This window comes from Erithacus rubecula (assembly GCF_903797595.1).
Source record: "Erithacus rubecula genome assembly, chromosome: 13".
Taxonomy (NCBI): Eukaryota; Metazoa; Chordata; class Aves; order Passeriformes; family Muscicapidae; genus Erithacus; species Erithacus rubecula.
In genome coordinates this window covers 7,064,931-7,083,475 of record NC_136665.1, presented here as the reverse complement: position 1 = coordinate 7,083,475, position 18,545 = coordinate 7,064,931, and the positions used below count along the sequence as shown (strand labels likewise).

Genomic DNA, 18,545 nt, shown 5'->3' with positions numbered 1-18,545 from the left:
GAAATTTACAAAGCTGTTTGTTTCCTGTCAGATTGCACAAAATGCTACAGAGATACTTGAACCTGAGTGATCTTGTCTTTGAAGTAATTCATGTCTTGGTCCTGATGGATATTCTATACTTTCCTGTTCCTAAAATCACCAGTAATTGAAAAAACTGCGGGGAAAAGCTCAGTGCACTGCATGTTATTTTGTTCTTGTTTCAGCAAACACAGATTTGTACTACATAGCACTCTACATATGACAGTTTAATGTCCTACGTACCTTTACTTTATCTCTGGATGTTTACTACACCTGAAATAAATATTTAATCCTCAAACTCTTCTAAAATACTGAAAAATCCATATGCCACTGCAGACCGTGAAATACTGATATGCCAGAAAACAACACGGGAGCAAACAGCATCACCCTCCAAGTGCTGGAATGTAATTCCTGAGCCTGTAACCCAGCTTATCACACCTCACAAGGCAGCCTGCAGTGAACTCCGGCACCTCTGCATCACTAATGGAGTAAATAAACAATAACAACACATGAGGCCATCCCTCAGCCCTGCCCACGCGTGTCGGCGGGGGAGCGGCCCTGCCCAAAGCCCACGGGCCTGCAGCCCTCGGTCGCCGGAGATGGGAGCGGGGAAGCGGGGACTGGGAAGGGGCTGCGGCTCCCGAGCTGAGAAGAGGGAGCGGGAAGGGCCCGGCGGGGCGGGGCCCGGCCGGCGGGCGGAACTGCAGGCGCGGGCCGGGCGCTCCAGCCGGCGGCGGGGCCGGGCGCACCGGCGCACCGGCGCGGCTGTTGCCGTTCCGCGGGCGGGGCTGCCCGGATCCAAGATGGAGGCGGCGGGCAGAGCGGGGCAGGAGATGAGCCTGGCGGCCCTGCGGCAGCACGACCCCTTCATCACCGGCATCGCCGACGTGACAGGCCAGGTCGCGCTCTACAGCTTCAGCCCCAAGGACAACGAGTGGGTGAGTCCGGCGCGGTGGGGGGGCCTGGCCCGGCGCGCCCGCACGGGGCCCGCGCGGGGCTGCGCTCGCCCAGGGGCAAGTCTGGGGGCTGGGCGCGTTCCGTGCGCTTGTACTGGGGGAGAGGAGAGAAGGAGACGAGGAGAGGAGGCGAGAGGGAGAGGAGAGAAAGGTGGAGAAGGGAGAAGGAAAGGCGAGGAAGAGGGAGAGGCGAGGCCGTGTGTGCGCCCGGGGAGGCGGCGCCGCTGCCCCTCGGACCGGGCCAGTGCTGGCCTGGAGGGCCCGGCTTTGGCATAGGGTGGCCATTGACTTTTTCTCTTTTTTCAATCGTGCTTTGTTGTTGCTCGTGCCTGTTGCACAGAGCCCTAGTTCGGGAAGAGGAGGAATCAAGAGATGTGAGTGTTCGTCATTGCATTGAAACAGTTTTGGCTTGACCACCGTGTTCATCACAAAGCCATAAAAACGGGAATACGGGAATTTCACGCTGTCGCGTTCAGCCCTGGAGCTGCACAACCTTTCTGTGCTCCTGGGTCACCAGCCCGTGGTGAGGGTTGCTCTGGAATCCGGAGTCTGACAGAGCCATGGCCCATATTTCTGCCGTGCTGTGCTGTTGTTGCTGACCTTGGAGTAAAACTGAAACAAAACCTCCCTGATATTTGGAGTCTGCCCCATCGGGCTCAGCATGGGAACGTTGTGGAACACTGTGTATGTATCACAATGGCAAATTGAGAGAGTGAGCCAAGTCTTTTGGAACTGGATTTAACATCCTAATCTTTCTAATAAAAAAATTAGTAGTTTCTGAAAATAGGAGAGCATATGTTTAGACCTGTGATGTCAAGCCTTATGAAAAGATAAGGGTATTGTAAGTCTCTGTAATTAAAACACTGTTCAAAGCCTACATAACTATATGAACAAGCACATCTCTGAAGTGCATTTGTTATCTTTTGTAGGAGAAAACCGACATAGAAGGGACCTTATTTGTGTATAAAAGGTAAGGGTTGGTTTGGGTTGGTTTTTTGGGTGGGGGGTATAGTGGTGGTGATGTTTGTTTTCCTTCCTTAAGAAAACAAAACTCCAGATGGTTTCCTGCAGAGCTTTCATACTCATCATTTTTTGCTTGTCCAAAAATTAACTGCTGTATACTCATTCAGAAAGAATAAACTCTGCACATAGGTGAATAACTCTGTCAAAAGCCCCTAAAGTACTGCTAAGAAAGTGTAAAACTTGAATATTACATATGTACCCACATCAAAAACTGGTTTATTGAGCTTATTTTATTAATCTAATAGCATTTGTTAATGCATTGAGTTTGTCAAATGCCAAGTCTCCCTTTGTCTCCTAAAATCCATGAAGTTGATTATGAAAACAAGAGAGATTAAATAATGTGTTTTAATTTATTCCTGGAATATAGCATAAATTTTTGTAAGTGGATGAAGCTGCCCAAAAACTGGAGGTCTCCTAGTGTCTGGTTTTGGGGGCTATTTGATTTCCTCATCAAAACCATGGAAGAAATGTCCAGTTCTTTAGGACAGGTAAAAGGGGTGTGGAGAACCAGCACATAAAATCAACCATGAGTTCAAGTTTTAAATTACAGGCATATAAAATAAATCTAAATGGAATAACCCTTTGTTGAAGAGAAGGAATAGAAATAATGCAGACTTTAGCCATTGTGAAGCAGACTGTCACAATTTGGTCGTTACAATATTTTATCCTGGGGCTGTGTAGGGAAGTTCCTGTTACTACAGGTCCCAGCTTGGAAATACTTAGTGTAAGAAAATGAACCAAATTAAAAAAAAAAAAAAAAAAAAAAAAAGAGCAAAAGCTCTCAGTATCACTAGCTGATGATATCAGACAAGTTCTGTGAGGTGCATTAAGAGACTTGCTTGTGTTGGTAATGGTTGTTTACCCTGTCATTGGAAGCTCTTGACATATTTTTGTTGCTGATCATTAGGTAAAGGTAGCCACTCTGTTACAAAAATCTTTATATTTACCAGCTAATTGTGTCTGATTTTTAGTCTGCCTTAATTGTTCTGCTGTTGTTGATTATACACCAGCCTACGGGCACAGTTGAGTGCTGACAGGACATTCATGCATCAAGAGAAAACAGATCAAAACTATCTTGAATTTTCAATGCTTGCTCAGTGTTTTCTTTTTCCACCTGGTGTCTAGCAAAAATCTAGATAAATAAAACTTGCTTCACTAAGCAATACAATTCTGAATAATTTACTTTCAGGACACTGAGTTAAGTGCTTATTTCCAGAGTTTCCCTTTAGGAAGAAATTATTGTTTATAGTTCTCCCTGTAAGTGTACTTCAGTACATGCTATTTAAGACAGCAGCTTTTTTTATTGTCATGTCTATTTACAGTAAGGTAATGGTGCTGTGTAAGTGGTTTGGTTTTTTCCCTCTAATAAAAAAATTCTAAAATGCCTTGAAACGATCTTATGTCAAGTATTGAATACATTTGCATTTTAATAGTGGACCTGCCCTAGTTTTTTTGAATAGATTTTTCATAGGCAGATCTTTGATTCAGCAGTTTAACAGTGTAGAACTGTAATGTTAATCCTAATCCTGCTTTGAGGTAAGTTTGAAATTGAAATTAGATGGCATGCCAAGAAATGGCATAGAAAAGCAACTGTGAGAGCTCCAGGACTGCTAAAGCTTCACATAATAAAGCAATGGAAATTTGAAGATGAATTCATAAGTTGGTTTCAGAAAATTACTTCTGTTGATGGAGTTATTAATCCTTAGTTTTGTTTTAATTGACACAATAGGTCAGCTTCTCCTTATCATGGTTTTACGATAGTGAATCGACTGAATATGCACAACCTGGTTGAACCAGTAAATAAAGATTTGGAGTTTCAGCTCCATGAACCTTTTCTTCTCTACAGAAATGCCAGCTGTGAGTATAACTTTCTCTAATCTAAATAAGCCTCAAGTTCAGTTTTATGACCTAGATTGCTTCTGTTTCAAATATAATGTAATGGGGCAGGTTCCATTGAAATATCTGATGATGTTTTCTGTCTACAGTGCTACATTTACTTAAGTTTCTAGCTGTTCTATTATATTATGATCACTGCCTACTTGCATTAAAATGTAAATATACTACCAAAGTGCAATATTGCTCTGGTCTTTAGTGAATTATCTGATAGGTTTAATCCAAACATGTCTCCCTCCCATCAGAATGTTCCCTTGAGTTACAGATGCTTTGACTGTGCTTTGATGCACCTAATGAACCAGTCAAATGTTAATCCCTTCTTTTTTTCCCTTGAAAGGCCTCTGGGATTTGTAAGAAGTAGCATAGGTTCCATCATGGTGGCAAAGAGCAGCCTAAGACTGATGGTCATCTCTGTTTCATAATCTTAATCATTTTCCTTCCATAAGTGTCATGAAGAGGAAAAAATCAAAGCTGGTCAGTAAGTTGAAAAGTCTAGAAGGTTAGGGAAGTGACTGGCAAGAGACTGGGAAAACTACTGGATTGAGTTGGGTGTTTAAGCAGATTGCTGGGTTTGGAAAGAAGAGGAGCTGTAGATGGAGGGCTGGGATGGACCTTAAGGTGTCAGGCAAGAATTGCAGCTGTGAGGTTGGTGACATAAAGGAAGCAAGAAGTTGATTCATTTGTTGGAACTGCTGATCATATAAAGAAGCAGAAGCTGCTGTGATATCACCATGGTGTGTGACAGTGACTAGAGGATCACTTCAGGGAAGGAATCATGGAATCATTTACATTGGAAAATGCTTTTAAGATCATCACACCAAACCATTAACCCTACACTGCATAGTCCACCACTAGCCCACATCCCTCAGTGCCATATCTACACATCCTTTAAATACCTCCATGGATGGTGGCTCCACCACTGCCCTGGACAGTCTGTTCCAGGGCTTGACAGCCTTTACCATGAAGAAACTTTTCCTTATACCCAATCTAAACCTCTGATGGCACAACTTGAGTCCATTTACTCTTGTCCCATTACTTGTTATTTTGAGAAGAGACCAAGCACCATCTTGCTACAACCTCTTTTCAGATAGTTGTAATCAGAGAAGGTATAGGCTGTCTGTGAGTTCATCAGAAACCTCCAAAGTCACTTGTTTTCCTTTCCTTGATAAAAGCTCTCCTTTTCCTCTGGGACTTTAGTGCCAAAGATCTGCAGGGAGGCTCGTGGGTTTAGGATAGAGATGACATAGAATAGTACAAGGAAGGGAGGAATTCATACAAAGATCTGCAAGGAAAAAATTACAGCCTGTATGTGGGAATTGCAATCTGAAGTAATCAGGAGTATTTTTTTCCTCTTATTTCTTTACCACTGACATTTTAAAAGACTTTGGTCAGAAACTATCCTTTCTTTCATTACCCCATCCTGTCTTCAGTGATTGCAGATGGAAGATGTCAAATGCAGTTAGTATGTCATTAGTTACTTTCTCAGGTGCCACAAATAAACTGCAGATGAGTTTTTGTGCCCTCTGAGAGTGTTCACTTTGTTCAAATACAGGCTTAAAAGCATTGAAAATGGCATCTAAGCTTTTTATTCCTTATATTTTCCACACCACTAACTCCCTTACATTTTGCATTAAACTCTTGTTTTGGATTGTTTTCCTTACATAAGGATTTCCAAATTTTCTGTCCCCTGAAAGAGTTAGAAAAAAAATTATTTGGTTGAACAGTGTTAAAGCTGTTTACCTTCATTTGCACAGTATTTATGAATTTGCAGACAAATCTCAACATGTATGTGTTTTGTTTGTCTGGGTAGATCAGGGAATTCTTGTCCAAGTTCTCTTCATGCAGAAGGATCTCCACTTCCACTCAGTTGCCTGCTGGCATGCAAAACCTTTGCATTTTTGGAACTAATTCAAATCAGAGGTTTAAGCCATTGGTTACTATAATGCCTATCTCCAAGGGCTTAATGTAGTGTGTCTCTAATGGCTTAAGGTGAAGTTCTGAGATCTCTTAATGACTGAAAGAGGATGTACTGCTAGTTTGTGTAAGGAAAAGCTTCCTCTTACACAACCCTGTGTCTTGTGGAGTGGCTTTTATTGTGTCCTTGAAGAAAACTACTGTCATCATTAAAAACCCTTTATGAGTAAGTTGCCCCGTTAAGGTTGCTGAGTGATGGAACTGCTGATTCTGTTTCCTTAGCTTACAGATGGGTGATGGCTCAGACTATCCAGTAAAAACCTAAAATCATGTTAATAGTGCTGTTGGCAGAGACAAACTTCCTTATTTCCTCTGTAGGTACATTATAACTGGATCAGTAACAAGTAGCGATTGTGCTTCACCAGGGCTGGGTATCAGCAGTGGAAGAGGATCAAAGCAAAATTATGCATTTGGGGAAGGTTCCATGTCAACAATATTTATATTCAGTGTGGTACTACTGTTTCAGACTTCGTGTTTTCACTTTGTTCTGTTTTGACTTATGAAGATAGTAAGGCCAGGTCTGTTGTGTGCAGCAGATCAGACTTGTGGCATTTCTGTCTTCAGCAGCACAAGAGCTGTTCTGAGGACAGCAAGTAACCTACTCCAGTCAGTGCACAGCTGCTAACAACTTATGTGAGGAACTTTGCTAGCAGTCTACAGACATTAGTTTTGCTTGGCTGGAGGCTGTAAGAATGATTTGCCTGTCATACTAAATCATAATATTTTGTGGGGGTTTACTATTCTTTTGTAGTTTGATTTCTTTTTACACTCTTACTATACAAAAAATTGTTGATTTGCTGCATGGCAGAACTTACTTTAGACTGTAGATGTGAGAAACTATCCCATTGCACTGAGGTGTTTTCATACTCTTAGACCAAGATTAGGTAATTGCCATTTTACTCTTATGGGAAATCACAGATTTTCACAGCTCTTGTGGGGGTCCTCCTATTTTTGCAGGGTGGGGCATTGTGGAAGGAGAACAGATACAATACCTTTCTTATATCTGCCTTTTGTTGTTCTCTGAGTGAAGCAGAGAACAGTTTGGGTCAGTTTGGCTTTCTCTATTCTCTGAGGTTTCCCCCCCAATCCAATCCTACCTTTTTCATATTTCAGCTTTTAATGGGGAAATCATTCCTCACAGAATTTTTGTTCTCAAAATTATTCTGGCTACATAATTATGGTTCCATAATAAGAATACCAAACCCAAGAAGCTGGATATAACACTGCCCCAAAACTCACACCATCTATTTGTGGGGCATAAGACCCTAAAGCAAAGATGATAAAAGAATGAGACTAAGAAACTGTGAGACATTATACTACTTGCAGTGATAATTAGAAAAATGGCATTTTTGTTTTCACTGTTGCAAAGAATTAAGGAAAGCAGATATCTCTAAACACAAGTAGATCAAGAAATCGCCAAATTTAAGAGATTATTTGACTTAGTGTAATATATTTAAATTAGGATTATTCTTAAAAGGTAAAAAATTTGAGATTATACTTCATACTTAAAGTACTATTCCATTATTTCTTAGTCAGGAATAGGTATTGCTGGGTATATTTGGTCCTTGTTGAACTCTCCCTCTGGGCACATTCTGAGTATTCAGAGTATTTGTTCATGAAATATTGAATCCCATTGACTTTTTTTTTTTTTTTTTTTTTTTTTTAATTAACCTAAGCTTGTTTTCTTTTGTCTGTGGTTTATGGAAAGCTTGTTAAAATCTGTTTTAAAAAATGCATATAGTTCAGCCAATAACAGTAATAACAGTCCAGTCTGAAGTTCAGTACTTCCCTTCAATCTGTAATGTGAGGATCTGGAGCTAATTAGTTAATAGTTTGCTTAATAATTAAGGAAAATTAGTCAAAGTTTTAAGCACTAGTGAACTTACCTCCTAAAGTCTGCAGGAAGGATTCTTCTGGGCCTTTCTTGTTTATGACTTTTCCTTTGTATCGGTGGTGTTGGTCTTGATTAAAAGTGTTTTTAATCCAAGCCAGTTCCCTTGGGAGGTCAGACAGGCTGATTTCCATGGTGCTGAAAAGACAGATGTTTAGCATAAAAGTTGGATAGTAAATAAATGGTCCTTGTTTGGTGTGGGATTTTGTTTGTGGTTGTGTGGTTTTTTTTCTTTGGTTCTTATTCCTATCCAAGGTAAGAGTTAGTAACACAAAAATAATGAACTTTGGAGAGGTTTATACATTAAAGTGGAAAACTCAGTTATAAAGTGCTGTCTTCTGGGCTTGTATTATTGATGAAAACAACTTGTATCCTGAACAGCAGAAGTGAAATGAGTTGCATTAGAAGTGTTTCAGAGAGCTCCAGACTGGTTTCAAAATTGGTAAGGAAAGTCTCTTGTTATCACACATGTTCCATTAAGTGTAACATATCTCTGTGATTGCTGAGGCTGCCTGGCTCTCCAGAAGGCACATTAACCCAGTGGTTTAGTCTGAGATAAGAAAGGAGCCTGTTCTTCATATCTTCATAGCAGAGGGAGCAGAGCAAACTGGGGGAGGGGAGGAATGATTAAAAACTCTAAAGAAGTTCTAAAAATACATCATTTGACCTGAAAGATGGCACTCTAACTACAGGAGGCTTTCTTCTGTGGTTTGGGTGGCAAAGCAGCAATCCCTCTACTTCCATATAATACTCAGGTTGCAGTTAGTTAGTTAGTGTTCCTGAGCTTGGATGCTGTTTGGCACCTGCTGAATTACCCCATGCTCCTGCTAGTGGATTGTGCTGTGTGATATATCTGTGAAATGGCTTTAAGTATTCAAAACAATAGGAAAGAGAGGAACTTTCTCCATTCATCCTAATGGTTTATAAATTAATATCTACATGTAAGTAATAAATAAGAAAAATGTCAGTGATATAGAGCTGACTGACTGAGGAAAGGTGGAATTTCAGCTGACATTGCTACTAGAAGAAATGTGAGCTTTGAGAGAGAGAGAGTTGTATGTCATTTTGCTTTAAACTCTATTTGAGGTGTAAAATGATGCATATATGGGCTTTTCTTGTTTTCTATGGTTATATTATGGGAGGAGTTTAAAAATAAGAGTCCTTTTCTTTCAAGAGTTTGAAAAAAAACTCCACATCCAGTTGTTCTGCTTTATTGTGTGACAACATCTAAATTGGACCTGTAAAATAAAACTTTTCTCTTTCTACCACATACTTAAGGGAAGTTTTAAACAGTCATCTCTTTGAATGAGTTGAAGATGTATTTGTACAAATGGCTAAACTGCCTAAGAGGAGGGAGTGACAGTGTCTGGAATGGAGAAACTGGCAGTGCTGATGAGTGCATGTACACTTCCTCTGGCACACAGTTCCATTCTAAGTTTTCCCTTCCTGTGTATCCCAAGCTTCTTGTTTGTGCTCTCTTATGCTCCTGTGGCCTTTTGTGAAGCTGTTGTAGAAACAGGATCAAGGATCTGGTCTGGACTAAGATGTACCCAGTTGACAGGCAGAGGGGCTCCTTGGGGCTGCAATGGGTTAACAAAGTTGCAGGAATGTGAGAGTGGGGACACTGCCTCTTGCTGCTTGCTTAAAATGAGAGCTGAAGTGAAACTACACTTTGGGGATGCAGCTTCATTTTATGTTGCCTAAGGTGAGGCTTCTGTCTCACAGTGACTCTTGGCTATTCCCACTCTTAATCCAGATTATAGAAGATTCCAAGACCTTCCTTTTGGTATTATTCAGCCGCTAGGCTTGAGCAGGAAGTCTTTTGTAATCCTTCTGTTCTCTCAAAAGCTCTTTGGTTTCCCATTTCAGTTTTAATCAGCTTTTAAGGATTGATCCAGACAAGTTTGGAGAGAAATTGAATGTTATGTGTTTAGATAAATATTTATGGGTCAGTATTTCTAACAAAAATTACATATGTCAGAGAAGAACATAGATTAAGAAAATGTTGACTTCTTTTAGTTTTATGAAACCTGATTTGTCTGTAGTATAGGTTAGTCATTACTTCGGGAGTGTCAAAATGCACTCTGAATCCTACTGAGAGATTTGTTGCTGATGATTACAAACTACTGTTACTTGATTGCTAAACATGCTGCCCAGCATTCATTGTAGAAAAGCTGGATGGAAAAATTAGTGGCTTCTGCTGGATGAAACTCTTGCAAGAACTGCAGTAGAAAGGTGCCATCAGACATAGGAATATTCAGCTAATATTTATGCTGGGTATAGCAAGAAAACATATTTAAAAAGAGCTGGTAAGAACCAACTCTCTTTTTGCTATAAGGCTGTTCTTAATCGAAGCTGCAATGCATGGGGAGAAGTACAACACATATATAGGAAAATATATATTCAATAGTAATAGGAATACTTCTGAGGCACCCACGTCTGGGGGAGGGAGCTGAACTGGCAGTACAGGAGGTCTCTTGGGAAAAGGAAGGTAAACATTCCAGCCTGGACTGTACCTTCATTAATGCCTGAGTTTGTTTGTAATCTGCTTTGCATCTTTGTGATGTTGTGTAAAATTGTTTTGCAGTGACTCCTTATGGTTGCTTGCCAGTACAAAGTGGAAAAGTGCCTCATACTCTACACCAAACTGAGATTTGGATCTGCTTGTGGTCTTTCTGGCAGAATTGGGTGTGACTTTTATAATTTGTCCCTTTTAGGTATTATTATAAGTTCCTTATCTTCATTTCTTCACCAAATATGCTTTTGAAGCAGCTTTCTCCTCTTGGCAGTTTGTCTGATAATGAAGTCAGGGAAGGGAGAAACTGGAAACTTTGTAGGTTTCTAGGCAGCAGCAAATCCAGTTGTATTAAACTGCAGTTTAGCAGAAGCATTTCATAAGCATTGGCTACATGTATGAAATGTGTTTTTATTGGCTTATGACTTTTGTGCATTGATTTATTTGTTTACAGCTTAAAAAGCTTTGTTATCTGTTACTTCAGGTGGATCCTCTAAGGAGACTAACATCCAAATTAATACAGCTGTTATTTAGTAAAACAAAGAAAAGCCAAGAATTTCAGCTTGTTGTAGGCTATTCTTCTAGAAATTAGATGTGCACTTGACTTCTTGAGGATTTTGGCCCAACGAAATACACCTGAGATAAGTTGAAGGGCCAGAAAAAGTTTGGTAAATAATTTCTGTCTTTGCCATGGCTTGATATAATTTTAAATGGGCTTTGCTTGAGGTTTTTGAGTATCTTGTGGAGGAAAAAAGTAAATAAAGGAAAAAAGGGATTTCACTGTGAAATAAAAATCTGCCTCTAACTGGAAACAGTTGTGTAATTTTTTTTTAAATAGTCCTTCACTTTATGTTGTGTGTTTATTATCAGGGATTTCAGCTACATAAAATCATTGATATTAACAGCCCTATGAAGATGAGTTTTAAAAGGCTGAAAGCATCTTTTTCAGAAATTAAAATACTTTAATGGTAACGTATGGAAAGCATTCAATTGCCTTTGATGTTCTATCACTTTATGCATTGACAAACTTCATAGGTGAGCTAAGATTTAAAATAACCTGCTTTGTGGGCTGGATTCAATACAATTCTCCAAAGAGCTTTGTGGCAGTAGTGCAGCTGGGGGCAGTGAGGAGAGGAGCTGGTGTGTGGCTAAAGGCCCTTGGGAGGATTGCTGGGGAAGGAGAAGCTCATGGCATTCCTGACAAAGTTTCTCCCTCTGATGGAGGCTCAGTGGTCAAGCTCCAACTCTGCAAACTTTCAGTGGAATTTTACTTACTCTGAAAGCCAGAATGAGGCTGTCTTGCTGAGCTGGAACCCTTTGGCTTTCATTGCTTTGTCCTTGATACCTTCAAAGAGCAGGGGTCACTGTGAGTGTGGTTTTAAGCTGTTCCATGAATGTGACTGTGTGATGGGAGCTTTGGTACTGCTTCCTTCTGGAGAGGGAACCTTCCAGAGAGGCTCTGACTGAACTATCATGCTATAATTCAAATGTTAATGCTGGTCTTTAATAAATTTAAAAATTGCTGGGGTTTTTTTAAATGGATATTTCTTGACCTAGCTTAAATGATAAGGTCTGTAATTCAAAAAAAGGAGGTTGCAACTGTAGTGAGAAGGCACCTGCTGGTTAAAATATTTTCCTGCCAATTTTATTTACAAACAGTTTAAATTCTATAGTTCTTCCATTTAATCTGACTGAAGTAGTATTTGTTTGCATATGTGCTATTTCTGGTTACTTTATAAATAGTAGGTGGTGACACACAGTATTTCAATGGAAATTGATGGAAATTCACATGTTGCAGATCTAAAGGACTACTGGTTTTTGCTAGTGATTTCATTACTCTTTTCTTTTTTTCTTGTTTTCTAGTGTCAATTTACAGTATTTGGTTTTATGACAAGAATGACTGTCATCGAATAGCAAAACTCATGGCTAAGTAAGTACTGGGACCTTATTGTTCTGTAAGCCTTTTAGAAGTTATTAAATGTGTCTTTTTCCTCACTCTCCTAAAAATGGAGAAATACAACATTCTTGTTCATACAAGTTGGTGTTTTTTTGTTTAACTAATGAAAATTACAGTTTTGTTTTTAAAAAAACTGCAACATTAAAATTTTCAGTTGAATGATTAAAAAATGCACTGAAGTATTAGTTGGCATTCTCCAAAGAAACCAGGTGTGAGCACTGTGTATTTTATATTCTATTTTGTATAGGGATGCTGGCAAAATATTTTCTAATGCAGAGAGTGTAATGATATAAATGATGGTAGGGGATTTTTTGTTTTGTGGTAAGCTGTTTTTTTCTTGGAGTTTGTGGTTTGTATGGGTTTTTTAAAGCTTAGCTGTTATTCTGACTTAAGCAAAGAGATTAATGAATAATAGGAGAACTTGGTAGAAGTTTCTAGAATTATAGTGGGTTTGGGAGAATTAGCAAAACTGTGAAATAATAAGAGCTTGGTGTTGCTAATTTCTGGGATTTTTGGTAGTTACTTTTGCTCAAATGCAAAACGTAGATGTGCTGCCCATGGTATCTTCTCATCCCTCATTCTCAGTTTTGCTCCTCTTTGCTATCACACTGCTTTCCTAAACACTCTTATCTCTTGCATGCCTTCAGCAGCATGTCAAGGCTCACCAGTCAGGCCATCCTGAAGACTTGCACAATTTAATTGCATGGAAATATATAATCTTTCATTATATTAAAACTAGTCACAACATAGATATTTTAAGCTGAATTCTAATTTCTTAGTGTAGGGGGTTTGGTGTAGGCTATTTTGGCTTTTTTTTAATTACTATTTCTGCACAGAAGCAGTGAGAGACAACACAAATGACAGACATTGGTATCAAGATCTCTTTCTAAATTCTTTTTCTCTTTTCTCATCCTGATAACCCCATTTCCCACTTTTCTTTTTTTCTTCCTAGTTATGTTGGACTTCTTACTGTTCTTTATTTTGTCCATATCTAAGGATTAACTATAAGGATTAATGGAAAACAATTGTATGAAACTGACTCTTGGATATTGTTACCAAAACAAATAGCAGAACATCTCCTGCCTCTCCTCTTTATAAACAGAGCATCAGAAGGACTTGGCTTTCTCTTCTAATCAAAAACCATTAGGATTTAGATGTTTGAAGTGTGAGAGAGAGAGCTGAACCCTTCAAACTCTACCATTTTCTTGTTCTGTCACACACAGCTACAATGCAAATCTAGGTTTGGGATAGCAGACCTTGAGTCCACTTGGTGTTGAACTGGTCTGGTCACTGTAGCACAAATGATGGGCTACAGATACTTCAAGAGTCTTAAAAATTGTGATCAAGTAACAGACTAGTCTAGCCATGGCACAGCAGTCCATAAAGCACATTTGCCCCTTTGGCTGCTTTGCACTATTTACATTTTCTTCCAAGAGTATTAATTTTGTTCTGAAGTCTTTTGTCTTTGGGGTGGAAATTTAGATTTGCACCCTTTTGTTACAATGAAGATTTTCTTAATCACTGATGGGAAAGAGTGCTGCCTTTATAATACTTCAGCTCTTTAAAAACATAACCATAAAAGGTTTCAAGGAGATTTGCATTCTCTTCCCTGCATTTCACTTGACCTTATTGTGCCAGACTGAGTTAACAAGATTGCAGGCCATCCATTTATATTTTGGGGCTTATCTTTGAAAAGGAAAGTAAATTAGGCTTTGTAATCACAGACTTCACTTCTCACGTTCTCTCCCTTCCCCTGCCCTTCTGTGAGGTTGTGCCAGGTATATTTTCAATGTTGTAACTCCAGATATTCTTCAACAAACTGTCACAGCAGCTGCTGTGTCCCTGAAGGAATGTGTGCCTGTTCCACTATCTGATATAATGGAAAGAAACAGCAGGCCTTGCTTAAAAAAGATTTAATCCTGGATTGCACACAGAGCATGTTCAGTGTACAGATCTGCGTTAGTTGACTTTTTTCCACCCAGGAAAGGCATTTAGGTATTTGATTTACAGATATTTTTTTTTAAAGAATTCTAGAATTTTCTGAAAGGAAAACATTTCATGGGAGTCATCAAACTCCTGATTTCAGAAACAAATAATTTGTGTCGAGTTAAGATGATTGATTGAGGGATGACCTTTCTAAAAGAAATAGGGCAGAAACTGGACTGCTTCAAATGCTGGATAAAACTATTGCATTCTGACCTATAAGTTTGTAGGGGGTTATTTTTAGCTTAGTGTATAAGCTTGTTTTATTCTGTTTCAATAGTCAGACCCAAAGTGGCTTCTGAGATAAAAGCAGCAGACTAGAATCTCAGAAAGAGAATCTTTTCAGAGTTCTGGGGATACAGTTTCACATTTCATTCCATCACCATCATTGAAATGTAAGGTGCATAAGGCAGAAGGTAGAGTTTGAGTTATTAAACAATTACTTAGATGAGAATTGTTAGTCTTCAAAAAGAAAGTAAACTTTTAAAAGGTAACAAACACTTCGTGATCAACAAGAGAAAAATATTATGAAATGTTTTTCAGAAATTTTTATGAAAAATTTCAGTGTAATGGATACACTCCTTCAAGGTGTTCTGCTGTGAGTTCAGTGAGTACTTTTTTCACAGGAGGACCTTTTATTGAAGCCTCCTGGGCCAACTAATTAAGGCAGAAGGAGAGTCTCAGGAGTGAAGCCTTTGCTTTGCCTGCCAGGCAGCACGTGTGACTTCACTTGCCCAGAATCTTCCCCTTAACTGAAGTGTTTCTTTTTTCACATACGATTTTGCTGGCACTTAACATCTCAGCAAAGAATTCTGATTCTCTTACCTTGCTCTTTCTCATCATTAGTTTGGGAGTTGAGTTTAGAGATGTCCTAAGCCAGGACTGGGTGACCACGTGAGGTGCTAGAACAAAATGTTCTCCCAGGGTGTCACCATAGAAACACTTGTGGAGTATTGAGCTGCTTCATCCAAACGAGCACATGCTGCAGTTCTCAGAAATTATCAGGGTTATATTGGCCTCCCTATTGTGAGTTACCTTGCCAGGTGACTGCTGCTTACAGAGAAGGCTGTAAGTAAACAGAAACTGCTTAAATAACCAGCTTATATGATAAAAATTTCTGAAAGTAACATTGAATTGTTAAAAGCCAAATCTAACCCTTTTTCAACTTAATACAACTAAACTGTAGTGAAGTAAAGAAGCTTGGTAGCTAGAAACCTGCAAAGAAACTTCCAAAACTTAACCTATTTTTTCCTCAGAAATGGCAACATAGAGGTGCATCTAAATAATTATACTCTATAAAATCTAGAGTTTGTCTTGAATCCTAACTGACCCAAAGAAACTGAAGGCTGGAATGATTGACACTTTCTGTGATTGTTGTGATGGCACCTCTTGGCTCCCCCCTCAGCCATCAGTTCCACAGCATGAGAGTTCTCAAGTGACATGCTAGCTCCAGAGCTCTGCCCTGTTTACAATGCTTGTTTTTTCTTAACATATTTGATTAATGCAGGCTTAAAAAAGAAGGGATTACAGGCTGGTGTGTGTTTATTTCAGGAGGATAAGCTTTAGCACACTGCACAGCCATGTATATCTTGTGAACTGCATACGGGTTAGGAGTATATGCTGTTTTTACTTTTATTAGTGAAATCACCAGGTGCACATCAGCTTCTTGCATCTCTTACCTTCGAATTGAAGGTTTTGGATACCCAAGGCAGGCAGAGGTGGAGTAGAAGTGGTGAACCATAGGCACCAGAGGCCAGAGGTAATGCAGGTAATTGGAGTGACTACAGGGCAGCTTGAGAAGGAAATGGTTTGCTCTTCTTTCCGCAGCCTTAGCTGGGGGTGTGAGGGGTATCTTGCTTTAAGTCCTCTTGCAGGCTGATTCCAGACACATCTGGTGTGAGCCAGCTCTCTTCTTTCCCACTGTCTCTGTTGCATAATGGTAGGCCTCATCCTAAACTAGAACTGTTTGGTAATAGATTTTTTTTAAATGACATGGCTTGACTTGGCTAAATATGGAAAAATGCATGTTAGGAAGTAAAGAGTAGAAGTTGTATCTTAGTCTATGGTGTAAAACGTGTATCGCATGCTTGGATGTACACATCCTTCCTTATAAAAATGTCTAAACATGAGAATTTTATAGGAGTAGTGTTTACTGTAGGCAGACTTTGTGAGAGACAGACCCATGCTCTGTGAATGGGAGATAAATCATCCAGACCATTTGACAATTTGTCTTGTATAAAACTTGTAGCAAATGAAAACTTGTGTAACTTTGGTCAGCTATGTCTAAGCCTTTTATTCAGGCAGAAAAATGGGTTAATGTGCTGGGAGTACTTTTTTCTTTACTTCTTTTTGCAAGATGTTAACTCTAGTTAAATTTTTAAATCCTGTTTCTCCTTTCCTTTTACAGAGTGGTTGAACAAGAAGCTCAGAGGTCGCATCAAGTTTCCCAGGACAGAAAAAGTCCCAACAGGACCAATGGCTGCAATGAAAACAGGCCCATTGACATCCTAGAAATGCTTAGTAAAGCCAAGGATGAATATGAACGAGTAAGTAAATGTCTGTTTTCTGGAAACAAGTTTTGAGCACATCAGCTGTGCTTTGTTTGAAGGGTGGCAGTCTGCAATAGTTCCAGCAGTCTTGTTTTCAGGCTGATGTGTTGTTCCCTCCCTCAGGAACACTGTACTAGGAAACATTCTGTGATTTCAGGCAAAATGGATTGAATTCTGATCATGTGGTTCAACTTGAAGTGTAGCAGGGTGGACCCATTTTATAATGATTTCTCCTTCTGTGAGAAAATCTTGTCTCTGGGAATAGCAAATAAAAATTGTGCCCAACAGCGTCTGTCTTTTCTTAGTCTCAAAAGATGTCTTGTGGTATTAGAGACTGAGTCATTCAGTACATTTGTAGACTCTATGAAGCATATTTCTTACTAGCTGTAGACTAAATGTAACAATACTGTTCCTTTCTCTCTCTGTTCCCCAGTTTATTACTTCTGTCCTGTCTACTGTTTCTCCCTTTAATAAATGAATTCATCTCAGAAGGAAAAGTCTGTTATCCTTTGCCAGTGCTAAATTCACAAGATTACATAATGAGGAATTGTTAGTTCTCTTAGGAAGGAATTACTTTATATAGTCGTGAGGACCAAATTCATACGTGCAGGGTGAATATAAAGGTAATGTGTGGGAGATCCAAAAATGGCAACAGAGATGCTGAGCACGCCTCTTCCCCAGTGTAATAATACAGGAATGTGCCATAGTAAAGCAATGTGTGAGTATTGCATTGCAGAGCCATGGTGTGGCTTCTGTGCCTGTGCTGCTGGGAGAAGAGCGAGCACACTTCTGCAGTGCTTGACACCCTCCAGGAGTTGCCTGTGCAGCAGAGTTCCTTTGAGTACTTGGGATTTGAGTCTTTGTCAGATTCTAGATGGTTACAGTACAGTGTGGGATGAGGAGAAAAGAGTAAGCATGTGGATTAAACCTTGTATGAGCCAACTTAACCTCTCACTAGCTGATGTACATTGAGGTCTGGTCAATGTGATAAGCAATGCAGTGTCTTTGACCCAGGCTAGATACTAATTTCTAGAAATCACTCATATGTTATTTTAATGCTTTAAAATACAGATTTTTAAAAAATTATTTCTGATTGTGTGTCAGTTCTGTTTGGGGAGAAGGTGTCTTGTATGAAGGCCAGGATTGTGCAAGTAGCAGCTTTTGTGAGATCACAGAAGGAAACATCACAACCTGCATGATTTATCTTTCAGTGGTGTATCAAATTAGACATATTTGAAGAAATTGAAGTCTTTTTGCAAAGAAGGGAGAAAACCCATACCACAGGAATGCAATGCTTTGGTAGTGCCCTCCTGGATGTGATGAAGCCTTTCTCCCTCTTTGTCCTTGCAGTATTGTATAATCCACATTTCCAACAGATGGCTGTTGGATGACTTGGGATATTCCAGCTTCTCTTCTAATTTTCAGATGTTTTCATATGAGAAAAGCTTTTGCTAGAAATCAAGTTCCTAAACATCATGAATGAGCTCTAGACAAGTAGAATTGTGATGAACAGGAACTGATATGCAGATGATTTTTTTATGGACAGACAACATCTGTGGTGCCAATAATGCGACAGTGAAATAGTCAGGGCATGGGCTACAGCAGAGCTACTTTAAAATTGGGGAGTTTGTATCTTTATCTTTATTTCTTCTTGTTGTTGTATATGAGTGTGTTTGTTTCGTGGTATTTTTAGAACACCAGGGAAACTAGAGTAATTATTCAATTTTATTTTTGTGTGTACATAAACAATAAATGAACCTGTTCATGGTGATCCTATCAGAGCCTG

The 18,545-nt window shown here is 39.4% G+C and overlaps 1 protein-coding gene across 2 annotated transcripts in view; it reads left to right on the top strand.

Moving 5' to 3' along the window:
* The first annotated feature begins 739 nt into the window (after positions 1–739).
* Positions 740–18,545, top strand: part of DCP1A (decapping mRNA 1A) — a 31,940-nt gene continuing 14,134 nt past the window's right edge. Inside the window, exons 1-5 of one of the 2 annotated variants that reach the window (XM_079316851.1) lie at positions 740–956; positions 1,904–1,944; positions 3,727–3,854; positions 12,134–12,200; positions 16,618–16,756. In XM_079316851.1, coding sequence (XP_079172977.1) covers positions 822–956; positions 1,904–1,944; positions 3,727–3,854; positions 12,134–12,200; positions 16,618–16,756 — 510 coding nt within the window. In that variant the 5' untranslated portion in view covers positions 740–821. The remainder of the gene's footprint in view (positions 957–1,903; positions 1,945–3,726; positions 3,855–12,133; positions 12,201–16,617; positions 16,757–18,545) is intronic. The other variant, XM_079316850.1, reaches the window with a different exon arrangement.